The sequence below is a fragment of the Oncorhynchus clarkii genome, chromosome 4 (assembly GCF_045791955.1).
Source record: "Oncorhynchus clarkii lewisi isolate Uvic-CL-2024 chromosome 4, UVic_Ocla_1.0, whole genome shotgun sequence".
NCBI classification, from domain to species: Eukaryota; Metazoa; Chordata; class Actinopteri; order Salmoniformes; family Salmonidae; genus Oncorhynchus; species Oncorhynchus clarkii.
Genome location: NC_092150.1, coordinates 60340387 through 60359698, shown reverse-complemented (window position 1 = coordinate 60359698; position 19312 = coordinate 60340387). Strand labels below are relative to the sequence as shown.

General features: G+C 41.0%; 1 protein-coding gene across 1 annotated transcript in view; it reads left to right on the top strand.

Annotated features, from left to right (window-relative positions):
• The window catches only part of LOC139407036 (RNA guanylyltransferase and 5'-phosphatase), a 142780-nt gene that overhangs the window by 79239 nt on the left and 44229 nt on the right, over window positions 1–19312 (top strand). Inside the window, exon 13 of the mRNA XM_071150328.1 lies at window positions 17226–17294. Coding sequence (XP_071006429.1) covers window positions 17226–17294 — 69 coding nt within the window. The remainder of the gene's footprint in view (window positions 1–17225; window positions 17295–19312) is intronic.

The following is a 19312-nucleotide window of genomic DNA, read 5'->3' as shown; positions in this document are numbered from 1 at the left end:
TTGTGTAAAATTCAGTGTAGTGTTTTCATTCATCATTAAGCTTCTAAGCCAGCAACCATCCTGTCTATATGTAGGCTACATATCTACCTCAAATACCTTGTGCCACTGCACATTGATCTGGCACTGGTACTCCCTGTATCTACTGTAGCTTCTTTCTTGTGTATTTTTATTCCTCATATTGTTGTTATATTTTTTACTCTGCATCGTTGGGAAAGGGCTCGTAAGTAAGCATTTCATGGTCAAATCTACACCTGTTGTATTTGGCACGTGACCCAAATATGTTTTATTTCATTTTGATTTTAGGTATCACTCTAGGGCTGGAAGAGTGGAGTGGAGCTTTTAATGCTGAACGTGATTTACTGTGCTTTTACTGATAAAAATAAAATCCCCCTCATTGTGCGTGACGTCTGGATACGTAGTATGTCTCCATATACACTTACAACACTAGAGAAAAAGTTACTTTCGGTTTTGTACACCAGGTTCAAACAGCTGAAAATACAATATTTTTGGTTATTGAAAATGTATTTCACAGTGGTTTAGACGGTACAATGGTTCTCTGAAATTAGGCGATCTATTCAAATTTTTGCAACACGGACACATTTTTGCACCTTTAACTAAACATTTGGCAGTCTTACGGCTTGGGGGTAGAAGCTGTTCAGGATCCTGTTGGTTCCAGACTTGGTTCATCAGTACCGCTTGTCATGCGGTAGCAGAGAGAGCAGTCTATGACATGGGTAGCTGGTGTCTTTGAAAATGTTTCGGCCCTTCCTCTGACCACCTGGTATAGAGGTCCTGAATGGCAGGGCCGTACGCCCTACCCTCTGTAGATTAGAGTGAATCTTGCAGTGGGTCTGTGCCACTGAACTACGACCACTATTCTATGGAGAGTTTATCTTGTGTCTCTCTCTATAAGACTGTCCACTAATCTGGCATAGCCAGTGCAGTGCTCCGGGAGCAGCCATTTGGAGCTGCTTTTATGCACTTCAGAGGAGATTGAGTCTTATGAAAGAGAATAAGGTGTCACTATTCTGTGGTAGATGTGAGCAGCTTGTTTCCATTCCTAAGCTACTGATTTGTGCTCAGTGCAGATATCTCATAAACACCCCCGTTTAACACTTTTTTTTTCTTAGGTGTGATTTTGTCACTTCAAATGTGAGATTCTCTGACGAGAAATTCAGTTTTGTATCAGATAGTTAATTAATTAATGTTTTGGGCTGATTCTGCAGTTTTATCTGAGAATGATCCATGATCAATCAGGTCAGGATTAAGAAGGTATTTATTAAGAAGGTTGTGCTGCTGAGTACGGCCGGGGGGAGTTCCAAGAGGTGGGCAGTGCCCCCCTTTTGGAATCAGAGATTTCTGAGTTTTTGAACACATGTAAATACCATTAAAACAATGTTTTATAAAAAATGTACATAGTGGCACAGTCAGTCCACAAGGTGGCACAGCTCCTCTCTTACCTGCTTTGGGGAGAACCCTGCATAATGATATTAATATTTTGAGTGAAAGATTCTCAGGTGATAACAGTGCACTACTTTTGGAATAAGGTTTGTAGGGTGCCCTTGTTTTATCTCTAGAATGGTTGCCAAGCACCATTCCCGGCTCGTTCCCTGTGATTGTTACCTTCACAGCCTTTGTAAAACATGCTTTTATTATATCTGGTACAGCGTAAGAGTTCAGGGTTGATGAGAACCAAGCACTCAGGGACAGATCGTTCAATAAAGCATGGAGGTTGCAGTGGTAGTGATTTAAAAAAAAAAAAAAATATTATGGGAAATGGGTGTGAAGAAGAATAGTGAGCTAGGCATTGTAAATACTACAGATCATCAAGCGCCTTACATGACATTATCACCCACCATTGTATAATATCAATATTAAACGGACCAGCAGGATTGTTGATGTTAAGTTCTTCATATGCGATTTGTTGCGAAGGTGTACGCTGATATCAGACCTGTGGTCTGCAGAGGGAGGTGAAAGAATGTAGGGAGGCCATGCAATTCAGTACTCATCTCTAAAACAAAAGCAATTTAGGTCAAAGGAGTCCATACTAACAAAGGGAAACAGAACAGATAGATCCCAATAAGAACCGTACCATAGAGGCTCAAAATAAGGAAAAACTAAAAAATTTAACTTATTCAACAAAGATCAAGTGTAATATATTAGAATAATAAAGCAAACTGGATGGAATATGGGGGGGGGGGAAATGCACCAAATTATTTTTTAAATCTTCTGCATAGAAATGCAACCAAAAATAATTTACTGAGACTTGTTACAAGTGACGGAGTCACCTATGATTCACCAAATTATATTTTGAAAGAGGAAGCTAAGTACTTTAAGCATATGTTTTCATTTCTCCTCTAACTGAAGCTAATTGTATGGATTATTTTCTTATTAATAATGCCACATTAACAGCCGTACAGAAAGACTCATGTGAAAGTACAGATGAGGAACTTCTTGATGCAATTACAGGCTTTAAGTCTAGGAAAACTCCAGGGCTGGATGGCATACCAGTGGAGGTATACCAAACCTTTTTTGATGTACTCAAAGGACCATTATTAGCATATTTTAACCACTCCTTTGTAAATGGTAGATTATCAGACACTCAACAAGGTCTGATTTCATTATTACTGAAACAGGATACATGTGGGAAATATAAAGATTGGAGGCTCTTTACACTTCAGTGTTGTGATGCAAAGAATTCTAGCAAAATATATAGCGCATAGAATTAAAAAAAGGTATTGTCGAACATTATTCATTCTAATCAGACAGGTTTTGTACATGGATACGTTGGAGATAATATAAAGCAAGTACTGGAAACAATAGAACACTATGATAAATCTGGGAAACCAAGCCTGTTATTCATAGCAGACTTTGAAAGGCTTTTGATAAAGTACGATTGGAGTTTATATATAAATGCCTGGAACATTTCAATTTAGGAGAATATCTTATAAAATGAGTTAAAATCATGTATAGTAACCCTAGGATTAAAATAGTAAATAATGGCTACTTCTCAAACTGTGAAGAGGAGTAAAACAAGGTTGTCCACTATCGGCATATCTATTTATTATGGCCATCAAAATGTTAGCTATTAAAATCAGATCCAACAATAATATCAAGGGATTATAAATACAGGGCTTAAAAACAGAGTTGTCATTGTACGCCGATGATTCATGTTTTCTTTTAAATCCACAACTTGGATCCCTCCACAGCATCATAGAGGATCTAGATAATTATTCTAACCTTTCTGGATTACAACCAAATTATGATAAGTGTACTATATTACCTATTGGATCACAAACAAATGCTACTTTTACTTTACAATGTAGTTTACCATTAAAATGGTCTGATGGTGTTGTGGATATACAGTACTTGGTATACATATCCCAAAATAAATAAATGATCTCACTCCAATAAATCTTTATAGAAAGTTAACAATAATTCATAAGATCTTGCTACCATGGAAAGGTAAATGCCTTTCTATTTGTGGAAAACACTTTAGTCATATCCCAGTTTACCTATTTGCTTATGGTCTTGCCTACACCTTGCGAACAGTTTTAATTATATGAGAAAAACATATTCAATTTTAAAGTCAGACAAATTTAAATGGGCCTGTTTATATAATGAATATGAATTCAACGGGCAAATATTATTACATATTAAAGCATTAGACCTCTCACTAAAGGCTTCAGTCATTCAAAATATATACTTAAATCCAAACTAGTTCTCTAGCAAATTAGTAAGAATGTCTCACCCTATGTTCAAGAAAGGCCTTTTTCTCTTTATTCAGATAACAACCTCTCACTTTCAGTTACTCATCTCCCAAATATCGCTGTTTTTAAAACAAGCCATAGAAAATTGGTTGCAATTTCAATTTAATCCACCAGAAAGACAGAAAGACAAATAATACAACAAATATTGTGGTAAAACTCAAATTATACGAATTGATCAAAATTATATCGTAAATTATATCATAAATACGACTGTTGGAGTTATGTCATACATGCAGCTAACTAAAACATGTCTGCTCTGCCCAAAATTACAACCAACTAGTTGCAATTTTACCGCAAAAAATGGAAGTGGAAAGGGGGGGGGGGGGGGGGGAGAAAGTAAAGAACTTGTCTGTCGGCCCTTCATTAAAGACCATAATTGGTTAAAGAAAATGTTGATGAATAAAAAGTATATCAGTTTCATTTAAGGACCAAAAAATGACAGCTGTGGCATATAGATTGCAATATAGTATGGAAGAGATTTTTGACATACTGATTCCATGGCACATGGTTTATAAACTGATATGCAAAACGATGCCGGATTCAAAACTTTGAATTTTTCCATTTAAATTATTACACAGAATTCTTGCAACCAACCTAATGTTATTTAAATGGGGGATGCAACCTTCACAGCTCTACAGATTCTGCTGCGAGGAGGCAGAATCATTAGGTAATTTGTTTTGGTACTGTCCATATGTAGCTTGTTTTTGGTCACAGGTTCAGGAATTGCTGAAGAATTGCAATATTTACCTGGAGCTAACTGGGCTGATAGCACTACTGGGCATTCTGTAAAGTCATACTCAATCGATTAATAATGTATACCTTTAAGCAAAAAAAAATATTTTCAATTTACAATCTGTAGAAACCATGAGAATAGAAAGGTTCGGAACTTTTGTGAAACATCACAGCACAGTTGAAAAATATATGGCAAATAGAAATCCAATATGGATGGTGTTAAGAGATAGGTGGGAGGGGTTGAATGGAGCTGAAGTTTGGGACTAACAACAAGAACTAATGTAAAACATACTGTGCTCGTAAAACGTGCATAGGTTAAAACGGGCCTTCTTTAGACTAGTTGAATATCTGGAGCATCAGCATTTGCGGGTTTGGTTACAGGCTCAAAATGTCCAGAAACAAAGAACTTTCTTCTCAAACTCGTCAGTCTATTCTTGTTCTGCGAAACGAAGGCTGTTCCATGCGAGAAATTGCCAAGAAACTGAAGATCTCGAACAACGCTGTGTACTACTCCCTTCACAGAACAGCGCAAACTGGCTCTAACCAGAATAGAAAGTATGGGAGGCCCCAGTGCACAACTAAGCTAGAGGACAAGTACATTATGTCTAGTTTGAGAAACAGACACCTCCCCATTCCTCATCTGGCAGCTTCATTAAATAGTACCCGCCAAACACCAGTCTCAACAGTGAAGAGGCGACTCCGGGATTCTGGCCTTCTAGGCAGAGTTGCAAAGAAAAATACATATCTCACACTGGCAAAAAGAAAGAAAAGATTAAGATGGACAAAGAACACAGACACTGGACAGAGGAAGATTGGGAAAAAGTGTTATAGACGGACACATCTAAGTTTGAGGTGTTTGGATCACAAAGAAGAACATTCGTGAGACGCAGAAATAATGAAAAGATGCTGGAGGAGTGCTTGACGCCATCTGTCAAGCATGTTGGAGGCAATGTGATGGTCTGGGAGTGCTTTGGTGGGGGTCGAGTGGGAGATTTGTACAGGGTATAAGGGATCTTGAAGAAGGAAGGCTATCACTCCATTTTGCAACGCCATGCCATAGTGCCCATCAAGCCAATTCAACTTGTGGGAGGTTTTTCAGGAAGCATGGGGTGAAATCTCTTCAGATTACCTCAACAAATTGACAACTTGAAGGCCAAAGGTCTGTAAGGCTGTAATTGCTGCAAATGGAGGATTCTTTGACGAAAGCAAAGTTTGAAGGACACTATTATTATTTCAATTAAAAATCATTATAACCTTGTCAACATCTTGACTGTATTTCCTTTTCATTTCCTTTTCATTTCATGTATGTTTTCATGGAAAACAAGGACATTTCTAAGTGGCCCCAAACTTTTGAGAACTGAACAATAAATTAATCATATATTATAACTAGGAAAATATATTTAATTGTATAAAAAATAGTATTGCATAAACCAATGGCGTATAAATTAACTTGTAGTTGCAGTGTGGAAGTTGGAGAGGGATAATGTAACGATTCCTGTGGCCACTGACAACGCTAGAAATATCGTAAATGCAGTCACTGCAAAGTTGCTGAATTGGGGCCACAGATGGGATGCTTTGCTCACGTTATTAATCTGCATCTCAAAAAACAATGTCAGTGAATCCAATCTCTCGCCTCCTAGCCAAGACCAGGAAGGTGGTATCCTTCTTTCATAAAAGCACAACTGCTGCTCATGTTTTCAAGACAAAACAGGAGATGTTGGAGCTGCCAAACCACAAACTAATCCAGGATGTCCCTACTAGATGGAATTCAATTTAATGGATGTCAAGACTGCTATCAGAGTTCATCTGGAGCCTAGATATGCTGACCCTGGTGTCCAAGACTTCTTACACAAGATCACCGCTTTGGACCCCCGGTTCAAGTCCCTGCTGCACCTGGATGCTGCTGCTCATCTGAGAGTCTACAATGAACTCACAGCTGAGATTGTGACCAATATACAACAGGTATTGTATTTATTTTGTTAATATGATATTTATTATTTTACTAATTAGTGATTCAACAATTAATTATGAAGTAATAATTGTAATTGTCATAATAATGTCTGATTTATATATTTCTAACAGCAAATTATATTTTTAAAGCCACTTCAGAGAGAGTCATTTTCATCTAATTTAATTCTACAGGGTCAAGCCCTCTCCAGAGATGGCAGATGACAGGGGTTGTCCTCCAGAAAAGAAGTCTGCCATGGCTGAGCTTTTTGAGGAGTTGTTCACGACCCAGGAGCAGGGAACCAAGTCAAAGATCAAGGTCGTAGAGGAGCTGGTGACCTCATACAGGGAAGTGGACTGTATTCCCCTGGATGCTAATCCACTTACATGGTGGAAGACCAAAGAGTTAATATACTCTCATGTTCCCATTTTAGCAAGGCGCTACCCGGCTGTGCCTGGGACCTCTGTTCCTAGCGAGAGGGTATTCTCCACAGAGGCTGACATTGTCACAGCAAGCCGATCTGTGCTCACTGTAGATAATGTAGATAGACTGATCTTCTTAAAGAAAAACGTGAAAATCTTGAGTTTTAATTTTTAATTGTTTTCAAGTAACCAGTCTCAAGTGGTCCTAATTTTGTTTAAGGCACTGCTATGTGACTTAATTTTGATATATGCTGCTGGACTATGCACTCTTGTTGAAGTTCTATTTTAAATGACTATTTTATTTCATGTTTTTTGTTGTCCCTTTGTTTCCATATGCTCCTGGGAATTCAAGCTACCCATGTTTACTATTATAATAATGGAAAATCTAAATACAAATGACATATTTCTCAGGCATTTATTTTGTTGATGTATCGAAACCATACCGAACCGTGACACCACTGTACCGTACCGAACTGTGACACCACTGTACCGTACCGAACTGTGAGTTTTGTGAACCGTTTCACAAAAAAATATATGGGTGATTGGAAGTGATACAGACAATTTAATTGATGGAAGCTACAATCTATCTGCAATATTAAAGCTGATCTACCCACACAACAACAAAAAAGATTGCAGGGAGGATGGCATGCTCGTTGTTGTTTTAATGTTACTCAGCCCTTCTCCGACCCAACTATGATTCATTACTGTGCCACTATGTGAAATTTAACCTTGACGTTCAATTGTAGGGGAGAAAAATACACTTCAATTCCATCACCATGGCATAAAGATGGGTACTCCATTTTACCTTTTGTCTCTCCGTCGAGTGCAACGCTACTCATCAGGTACAGTAGTTAATCCCTCCTTCCGCTTGACGTCTCCTGTGGAAGCCTGATAGATCTCCTAATAGGACTGTGTGATTTCATCTTCTCTGCAGGCCTTCCAGGCGAAGGCTTTGTGAATCCTGCCTTAACAGGTTTAGCATGAAAGCCTGGGCTGCTGGGCTGCGGCCCCCTCTCTGTAGCTTCCAAGCAACCATAGCTCCAAGGGAACTTCCTCTGGAGGTGGGTGCGTCGGTGTAGGTCTCCCTTGGCTCATCTTTCCTCACCCTATGTTCACCTCTCCCTGTCTCCCTCTTTCAATCTCTCTCTCAGATGGCTTGGAGATGCATTGGAGGTGGTGGGTGTACTATGGTGTCAAAGAACTGAAAGGGAACTCCAGATAGACCGGTGTTCCTCCTACATAGAGTTGCATCATAAAGACAACAGCAGTTATTTTTTGTCTGGCTGGAAGCAGAATAATTGTATTCTTTATATGGAAAGTAGAACTTCAGTATGGAACCGGAATGACTCACTATTATTCCATTCCAGGTTGCCCTGATGCTTCTCTTTAGTGGTAATAGTCACTGTCAAATACTGTCTCGGGTTATCTACTGCCAGCTGAAGGAACCATTACCACTACTTTATCTAATTTTCCAACTGTGGCAATTGGCAGGTCTTCACCACTTAGCCACCGAGCAGCCATTCTGATAGAGGCTTATTTCATTATTTCCCCCTAAAGCATTCTTTGCATCTTAACGGTGTTTGACATTTGAGAATTTGACTCCCGAAATCAATCGCGCCTCACAATAAAGAAATCTGGCTGGTGCAGGTATTTTGTGTGTTTAGCTCCATTGTGATGAAACATTGTTTCTAAGTAATAAGCGGATACCTCACATTTCCTACGTGTTGACTGTGCCTCGGCTTATGCCGCTTGTTGACAGCCTCCTAATCTCACCTTTCCGCTCATCTGTGTTGTTCCATGTCATTTCAGCAAGCCATGACACCCACCCTTTCAGATTGTTCTGAAATCGTTTCTGTAGTTAGAAACGGTAAGATTAGCATACCTGCAACATTATTTTGTTGAAATATAATTTGATTTGAGAAATTAAGCTAATTGATTGCACCCAAATTGGCATTTTTTAAATTATAGGATTCATATAATATTCAATAAAGATGGTACATAACATCTGATTTGGACATGCAATTTTTTTTAAACAATGAGTAAGACATGAGGATTCCAAAGAAATGGTTCAAAGCCACCAACCGACTCCCATTGCCAATCCCAACACAACAATGAATATACAATATCAGTTCACTATGTTTGACAAGTAATATGGAGCTGCGGCTTGGAGTGTTGTTTCTTCATCTTATGTAATGCATTCTCTGAACTTTTTTTTTTTGTTGTCAAAAATGAGTAATTGAAGTTCAGTTTATTTCCCATCCTGATACTACATCCTTATATTACCACCTGACCACTAGATGGTGCTGTTATGGCTATTAGGTGATTTATTATTTTTTAATCACCCACATTAGAACATTTAATTTTGGTTTCCTTAGCCTGTAAGCAGTCTATTGAAAAGGTATGACAGCAACCCATGTTTTGGTTATGTTTACCTGGCCACTGTTTCAAATGCTAACTTTGTAGCATTTGTTGCACAAATCCAATGTAAGTCAATGGTACCTTCGAAATAGTGGCCAGGTAAACAAAATCAAAGCATGGGTTGCTATCGTACCTTGTCCATAGACTGCTTACAGGCTAAGGAAACCAATATGTAATTTTGTAATTTGGGTGAACTATCCATTTAACATTGAGGGGGTGGGGGGATTCTTAAAAAATAATCAACTAAAAGCAGGAGCAGCACCCTGTAGTGGACAGAACCTGGTAATGTCAGGATGTAGGATGGGACATAAACCTAACAACTTCAATGACTTTCTCTGAACAGGGGAAAAAACATCACCAAATTAATTGAGAATGCTTTACATAGGATGAAGAAACAATACTCTGATCCGCAGCTCCATACTACTCGTCAAACAGAGAACTGATACTGTATACTTGTTTGATGGGTTGGGATCAGCGTGGGGGGCCCGTGTGTGGCTTTTGACCCTTTCTTTGGAATCCTCATGTCTTACTCATTGTTAGAATTTTTTGGGATCCAAATCAGATGTTGTGTACTACGTATATTTAATATTATATGAATCCTATAATTTAAAATGGCCAATTTGGGTGCAATCAATTTGACTTAATTTATCAGAAATAAAATTATATTTCAACAAAATATTGTTGAAGAAATGCTAATGTTATCTGTTTCTAAGTACAGAAATGATCTCAGAACGATCTGAGATGGTGGGTGTCTCAATCCTCTTGTGCTTTTTGAGGTGGAACGACCTCTCTCCTTTCTTCTCATTCCTCCTCCCGACTTCAGAGTGCAGAAGCGCCATCTGAAGTACCTCTGTCTCCTAGCTACAGGCTCTTGTACCATGCACACAGCCTAATCTAACTTAAATGTCAGATTCTGACAATACAGAGAGAAAGACTCTTCATTCTCCATGATTAGACATGATGACTAAGTGTCACTGACTCCAGTCACTCGGCAAGTTTAATACAGTGATGACAGTTCTGTATTAATATGATTGTTGTTATGTTCCTGCCTTGTATAATGCTGTTTGTATTTCAGCTCCGTCTCCTCTCTCTCCTAGTGGATATGATACCTTAACCTGCCTTCTGGCTAATGCAGGACTGTACTTATAGAGGAGCAATGGCATTTTTGTCCGTTATCCCGTTTACCACTGATGTTATAGCACTTATGGCACATGGAGAAAAATAACTCCTGGCTAATTGTTTGTAAACCATTGAGATTGTAAAACTATGGATACGAAAGAGTGGCAAGAAGGACTCTTATGATCTTCCTTTGTTTTTCATCTCTTGGTTGTTTTCATAACTTACGTTGGCATTAATTCACGCTCTGGTTGTTGTAAAGAGACTGCAATGTGACATTTGGAGAAATTTTAGCAGCCACGTTGCATTGCTACCACCACCCGTGGTGACATTTTGAAATGTGTCACGCATTTTCGACTGTTTTCAGCATTTGTTCTGTGTTTGAGTAAAATGCTGTTTGCATAGATAATGAGTATATGATGAGCTGCCATGGCAATGAACTCCACTTTAATTTATATTTCACTGTTATTTATGGACATGCAAATGTAGTTTGTTCACAACAATGGTAGTGTTTGCATGCAGGGTACTTTGTCTGTCTGACTTGTCGGAAAGAAGGAATCAGTGGTGGAAAAAGTACCCAATTTTCATACTTGAGTAAAAGTAAAGATACCTTAATAGAAAAGGAAAAATACGTCACCCAGTAAAATACTACTTGAGTAAAAGTCTGAGCGTATTTGGTTTTACTTATACTTAAGTATCAAAAGTAAATGTAATTGCTAAAATATACTTAAGTATCAAAATTAGAAGTATTAAATACTTTAAAAAAAATCTATATACAGTGGGGAGAACAAGTATTTGATACACTGCCGATTTTGCAGGTTTTCCTACTTACAAAGCATGTAGAGGTCTGTAATTTTTATCATATGTACACTTCAACTATGAGAGACAGAATCTAAAACAAAAATCCAGAAAATCACATTGTATGATTTTTAAGTAATTAATTTGCATTTTATTGCACAACATAAGTATTTGATTACCTACCAACCAGTAAGAATTCCGTCTCTCACAGACCTGTTCGTTTTTCTTTAAGAAGCCCTCCTGTTCTCCACTCATTACCTGTATTAACTGCACCTGTTTGAACTCAATACCTGTATAAAAGACACCTGTCCACACACTCAATCAAACAGACTCCAACCTCTGCAAAATGGCCAAGACCAGTGAGCTTTGTAAGGACATCAGGGATACAATTGTAGACCTGCACAAGGATGGGATGGGCTACAGGACAATAGGCAAGCAGCTTGGTGAGAAGGCAACAACTGTTGGAGCAATTATTAGAAAATGGAAGGAGTTCAAGATGACGGTCAATCACCCTCTGTCTGGGGCTCCATGCAAGATCTCACCTCGTGGGGCATCAATGATCATGAGGAAGGTGAGGGATCAGCCCAGAACTACACAGCAGGAACTGGTCAATGACCTGAAGAGAGCTGGGACCACAGTCTCAAAGAACCATTAGTAACACACTACGCCGTCATGGATTAAAATCCTGCAGCGCACGCAAGGTCCCCCTGCTCAAGCCAGCGCATGTCAAGGCCCGTCTGAAGTTTACCAATGACCCACTGGATGATCCAGAGGAGGAATGGGAGAAGGTCATGTGGTCTGATGAGACAAAAATAGAGCTTTTTGGTCTAAACTCCACTTGCCGTGTTTGGAGAAAGAAGAAAGATGTGTACAACCCCAAGAACACCATCCCAACCGTGAAGCATGGAGGTGGAAACATCATTCTTTGGGGATGCTTTTCTGCAGAGGGGACAGGACGACTGCACTGTATTAAGGGGAGGATGGATGGGGCCATGTATCGCGAGATCTTGGCCAACAACCTCCTTCCCTCAGTAAGAGCATTGAAGATGTGTCATGGCTGGGTCTTCCAGCATGACAACGACCCGAAACACACAGCCACTAAGGAGTGGCTCCGTAAGAAGCATCTCAAGGTCCTGGAGTGGCCTAGCCAGTCTCCAGACCTGAACCCAATAGAACATCTTTGGAGGGAGCTGAAAGTCCGTATTGCCCAGCGACAGCCCCGAAACCTGAAGGATCTGGAGAAGGTCTGTATGGAGGAGTGGGCCAAAATTCCTGCTGCAGTGTATGCAAACCTGGTCAAGAACTACAGGAAACGTATGATCTCTGTAATTGCAAACAAAGGTTTCTGTACCAAATATTAAGTTCTGCTTTTCTGATGTATCAAATGCTTATGTCATGCAATAAAATGCAAATTAATTACTTAAAAATCATACAATGTGATTTTCTGGATTTTTGTTTTAGATTCTGTCTCATAGTTGAAGTGTACATATGATAAAAATTACAGACGTCTACATGCTTTGTAAGTAGGAAACACTGCCAATTTTGCAGGTTATCAAATACTTGTTCTCCCCACTGTATTAAGCAAACCAGACGGCACCATTTCATTTGGTTAGTTATTTATTTTTTACGGATAGCCAAGGGCTGTCTCCAACACTCAAAACATCATTTACATATTAAGCATGTGTGTTTAGTAAGTCCGCCAGATCAGAGGCAGTATGGCTGACCAGGGTTGTTCTCTTGATAAGTGTGTGAATTGGAACATTTTTGTCCTTCTACATAAGTGCTTTACACCACTGGAAAGATGAATGAATGAAGTGAACTGTGAGTTGAGTTTATTCGTACTTTGAGGCTGCTGTTCACTGCCCATATTAATAGCAGATTGGTATTTATTGGGATGACTCATGTACTGCAGCCTCTGTACTGCAGACAGCTCTGTAGGGTAGTCACTAGCTGGCACATTCACAAAGTCATACATCTTATTTTAAACCTAAACCTAACTTTAAGCCGAACATTAACCGCACTGCTAACCTTATGCCTAACTTCAAATTAAGACCGAAAAGCACATTTTTGTTTTCATGAATTTTTACAATATATTGCACATTTTTACTTTGCCACTGGCCCATCTAGTAGAAATCGCTCTGCCTCCAGGATAAGATTCATCCCAATAAACTGCATATTCATATTAATACCCGCTCCCTGATGCCCCTATGCCTAGCTTTGGGCTGTATCCGTCTTTCCCATCTGGCAGCTGTCTGTGCCTCTGTTGAACAGCCTGGCTGGCTGCTTGCGTCCCTCCCTTCCTCCTCTAGGCTTTTTACCACAGGGCCCCAGCTTGCTGCTACCTCCGCATCAGGGCCAACATCACTAATAATAATACAGCCAGCCTGCATGTCGCCACAGGCAGCTCCAACTCCGCTCTTTTATATTAGGCCACACAGTGAAACAGCTGATTGTGGATCTTCTACAGATACACCTTTTTGAGAGCCTTCTGTCGAGCAGCATCACCGCCTGGTAAGGCAACTGCACCACCCGCTTGCTACCTCATGGCTCTCCAGAGGTTGGTGTGGTCAGCCCAACGCATCACCGGTGGCACACTGCCTGACCTCCCAGGACATTTACAGCACTCTGTCCAAGGAAGGCCAAGAAGATCATTAAGGACCTCAGCCACCCGAGCACAGGCTGTTCACTCTGCTACCATCTAGCAGACAGAGGCCGAAAGACTGAGAAACAGCTTCTATCACCAGGCCATCAGACTGTTGAACAGCCATCACTAGCCGGCTATCTACAATTTGATTGTTTTTTTATTCTCATCAATCTTCACACAATACCCTAATAATGACAAAGTAAAAACAGGTTTTTATAATTTTGTTCTAATGTTTTATAAATAAAACTCTGAAATATCACATTTACATAAGTATTCAGACCCTTTAATCAGTACTTTGTTGAAGCACCGTTAGCAGTGATTACAGCCTCGAGTCTTCTTGGGTATGACACTACAAGCTTGGCACACCTGTATTTGGGGAGTTTCTCCCATTCTTCTCTGCAAATCCTCTCAAGCTCTGTCAAGTTGGATGGAGAGCGTTGCTGCACAGCTATTTTCAGGCCTCTCCAGAGATGTTAGATCGAGTTCAAGTCCGGGCTCTGGCTGGGCCACTCTAGGACATTCAGAGACTTGTCCCGAAGACACTCCTGCGTTGTCTTGGCTGTGTGCTTACGGTCTTTGTCCTCTTGGAAGGTGAACCTTCACCCCAGTATGAGGTGCTGAGCGCTCTGGAGAAGGTTTTCATAAAGAATCTCTCTGCACTTTGCTCCGTTCATCTTTGCCTTGATCCTGACTAGTTTCCCAGTCCCTGCCGCTGAAAAACTTCCCCACAGCATGATGCTGCCACCTCCATGCTTCACCGTAGGGATGGTGCTAGGTTTCCTCCAGATGTGGCTCTTTGCATTCAGGCCAAAGATTTTAATCTTGGTTTTATCAGATCTTGTTTCTCTTTCTTTTTTTTACTTTTTTTTTACCCCCTTTTTTCACCCAATTTCATGGTATCCAATTGTCTCATCACCACAACTCCCATACGGGCTCTGGAGAGACGAAGGTTGAAAGTCATGCGTCCTCCGATACACAACCCAACTAAGCCGCACTGCTTCTTAACACAGCGCACCAATCGCACCAATGTGTCGGAGGAAACACTGTGCTCCTGGCAACCTTGGTTAGCGTGCACTGCGCCCGGCCCGCCACAGGAGTCGCTGGTGCGCGATGAGACGATATCCCTACCGGCCAAGCCCTCCCTAACCCGGACGAAGCTAGGCCAATTGTGCGTCGCTCCACGAACCTCCCGGTCACGGCCGGTTACGACAGAGCCTGGGCACGAACCCAGAGTCTCTGGTGGCACAGCTGCCGCTGCAGTACAGCGCCTTTAACCTCTGCGCCACCCAGGAGGCCGAATCTTGTTTCTCATGGGCTGAGAGTCATTTAGGTGCCTTTGGCAAGTCCAAGAGTGCTGTCATGTGCCTTTTACTGAGGAGTGGCTTCCATCTGGTCACTCTACCATAAAGCCCTGATTTTGGTTGAGTGCTGTAGAGATGGTTGTCCTTCTGGACGGTTCTCCCATCTCCAAAGATGAACTCTGGAGCTCTGTCAGAGTGACCATCGGGTTCTTGTTCACCTCCCTGACCAAGGCCCTTCTCCCCCGATTGCTCAAGTTTGGCCGGGCAGCCAGCTCTAAGAAGAATCTTGGTGGTTCCAAACGTCTTCCATTTAAGAATGGTGGAAGCCACTGTGTTGTTGGGCACCTTCAATGCTGCACAATTTTTTTGGTACCCTTCTCCAGATCTGTCTCGGAGCTCTACGGACAATTCCTTCGACCTCATAGCTTGGTTTTTGCTCTGACATGTGCTGTCAACTGTGGGGCCTTACATAGACAGGTGTGTGCCTTTCCAAATCATGTCCAATCAATTGAATTTACAACAGGTAGACTCCGATCAAGTTGTAGAAACATCTCAAGGATGATTAATGAAAACAGGATGTACCTCAGTTCAATTTTGAATCTCAAAACAAAGGGTCTGAATACTTATGTAAATAAGGTATTTCTGTTTTTTATTTTTTGCAAAAATGTCTAAAACCTGTTTTTGCTTTGTAATTATGGGGTATTGTGTGTATAATAAGGCTGTAACACAACAATATGTGGAATAAGTCAAGGAGTATGAATCATTTCTGAAGGCACTGTATCTACTTTGGATTGTGATTATTATCAGTTGTTTCTTCTATTTGTTGCTAGCCATTCTACTGCACCGTTGGAGCTAGTAACAAAAGCATTTCGCTTCACCTGCTTTAACACATGCAAACCTGTGACCAAAACTTTTATTTTAGTTCAAATGTTCAGCAATTGTTGTCACGGTTTTCAGCGTGAGACTTAGCAGTATTGTGCAGACTTGTCTTTGTTGTCAGCCAGTGTCATTTCTGTACTTAGATTCATCCCCACAGTGTTTGATTCAACATGGACTGGGTGCTTCTCATCCTCAGGATACAAAGCCTTAGACTATTAGGTCATATTCCCCACTGCACGATTCATTTTGAGTTTAGGCTATATGTTTACTCTATAATGTAAGCCATGGTCATATTAGTACTTCAAGGTAAATCTTAGCAAGAATGTTAGTCCTCTTTGTTCCTGGAGGAACATAGGGTCTGTACTGAAGATTTCCAATGCAAATTCTGTTGTGACCATAAATCTTAAACTAAACTCTCTGGCCCTGAGCTTTAACGCCTAACTTATACCACTCTAAATGTTCTGCTCTTGGCTGTCTTTATTTGAAGACCATATTCCGCTAGCTGATTATGTAGTACAGCTTAATCTCAGATGAATATAGCTTTTACAGTAGCCTATCTAAGTCTCCTCTCCTGGGGATGCCTCAGCCAATATGGTACTGTAGATTGTCTTTCGCTGAACATCTGTCATCCTTAATCGAGGAGCTGAACAAGCCTATCTTTTCCTGCCATCATGAGCCTAATTATTTATGTGGTCTGTGATATTTCGGTCATTAACCTAAGCCTAAACTGTCAAATGGTGTGCAACTGTGCATTGATGTTTCCAGCTTGATTGATGTGATATCAATCACTGAGATGAGTGCTTGATACTGATACAGTAACACGATAGACAATACATTGTGCGTTACTGTATATTGATAGATTGGTGGGTGGAAAAGAGAGCCTCCAGCATAGTTCTACAAGGAGTGCTTTTCTGTCTTATAATAGAAACCATGGTGTCGTCCCAAATGGCACCCTATACCCTACATAGTGCACTACTTTTGACAAGATGGCCAATAGGGCTCTGGTCAAAAGTAGTGCACTATAAAGGTAATAGGGTGCCTTTTGGGATGCAATCCATGGTTATTTTGTGTGAGCTTATAGGAGGATATAGATGTCATTCTATTAACCAGACTCCAGCTTGTTATTTCCATTCCTTACTGTACAGTAACTGTCTGTCTGTCCTGTTGCTGATGATATCTCCTGTTGTGTTTTTCCAGCTCCTGGAAGGCAGCTTCACGTCCCAGGTCAGCCATGAAGTCGACGGCCTTATCTTCCAGCCTTGCGGGGTGAGTCTGTCTTAAGCACTGTTATTTGTGTCAAAGCACTGGGTTATGTCTACAGGCTAATTGCACAGCAGCACCAAGTTTTCATCGACCTCCCTCTAATAATAAGGCAGCGGGGTAGGACTCCGCCTCAGGTTTCTGAAGAAGGTTATTTGTTGGGCTCACTCTTTGTCAGTTACCTCTACCTGCCCTCCTGTCACTGTGAAAGAAGGGATGCCCAAAACTGCACTCACACAGTCCACAAGTCAGACACGTGTGGAACAGCCACTGTCAGCACTGTGAAAGGGTCAAGGTAGGAAGGCCATCTCTGCTTTGTGTTGGTGGGAAATAGCCTTCTCTACCAACACTACTCTTACAATGTTGTGATGATATTATTACAGCAGCGGTCCCGGGGAAGATTACCCTTATATGGGGAATGAATCGTGGACTTACATCATCTGCCTCCCTCAAGGAGGGATAGTGTCCCCTATTTGGATAGTTTGCAGAGACGTGTTTTTCTCTGGAGTGATGCAACATGGCTCTGTAGTAAATTAATTAGCACAACATCACCTCAGATAACCGATAGTGTCTGCACAGCGTAACGGAAGGGGTGGCATTTAGAGAGAGATATGTGGTGGAGGTAAGTAGAATCAGAAGTGGTGTGCAGCTGTGCACACCTGCAGACGTTCAGATTGATTGGGCGCGGGGAGGCAGAGTGTTTTACATACAAGTTGCTATTCCGATCTGACTCAACGTCTTCTCTCTGATGCTGCACATTGTGTGACGTGCATCAACCCTGTCTCTTCCAAATACCGTCGGGGTACTACCTTCACGAATTCTCTAGTTTGGCGCCACAGGTGTTAGATATTTATTCTAGTAAAAAATATGCTTTACTCAGTCTGTGCTTTAGTTAGCTGCTACGGTAGGTGTCAAACAAACTATCAAGCCGTGTCTATGTATTTAACTACTTTTCCCTTTCTTGTGTTGAGGGCTGTTTTGCCCTGACCTCCTCTGAGTTCTCATTTATTTGCCATCAGGAGCCTTGTCTTCTTCCTTATGTCTGTGTGTTACAATATTGATTTCATATCCCTGGTCCAGCTGTAAATCATTGAGTAGCAACAAGAAAGTGATTGATCATCACTGAAATAGCCAAACCAGGAGATGGGACTATTTGACAAAGACAACACGGATCAATAGACAGGCATAGAAGGGAAGTAAAATACGTAGAACCTTTCCCCTAACTAGGAAATGAGGGTAGATTTGGACTCCACCTAAAAATCCAACCTGTTTGCCTATATCCCTTGAGATGAATGTTCATTCGATCAGTTGTTAGTTCACAGGTGAAATATTTATATTCCTTCTTTGGACTGGAGAGAAAGCTTGTCCATCCATGCATCTGCTAGAAGAAAACAGCTTTTCAACTCCTGTTGTCATTTCCCTATGGGCAAAACAATGGCCATGGCTTTTTCTTATGATCCAAGTTGTCAGATTGGATTCTCACTCAAGTGACTGTGCATCAAGGAATCAAGTTTTGCCTCGATAATAGCACTAGCCATTTAAGTCAGTCTATTTTGTCTGAAAGCAAGCAGCAGCCTGAGATCACTCACCTGGGTTAATTCAGAACTTTCCCCCAGCGCCTACAACTCATTATTTTGTTTTGCATCCCCCCTCCTCGCCGTGAACAGTTTTGGTTTTGCGTCGCTCTGTAATTTTAGAAATAATGATTGAAGAATATGAAAAGCTCAGTAGCTGTCAGGTAGCAGGAGCCAGTTTCCTGGGTGTGCTGGGCTGGGAATGAAATTAGGCTGCAGAGTGCAGGTTTGGCGCGGCTGCAGCAGCCCCGCACTCCACCGGAACTCAGAGTGGCTGGCTCTCCGACGGGAATAGGCGTCTCTTTCAGGGGAGCTAATTGATGTGTCGTTTTATGTTATTAATATCACAGTGGTAATTTCCTGTTCCCCCATTATAGCCGGGTACATTGGATGCTCCCAAATGTCACCCTATTTCCATTATAGTGCACTACCTTTGACCAGGGCGCATAG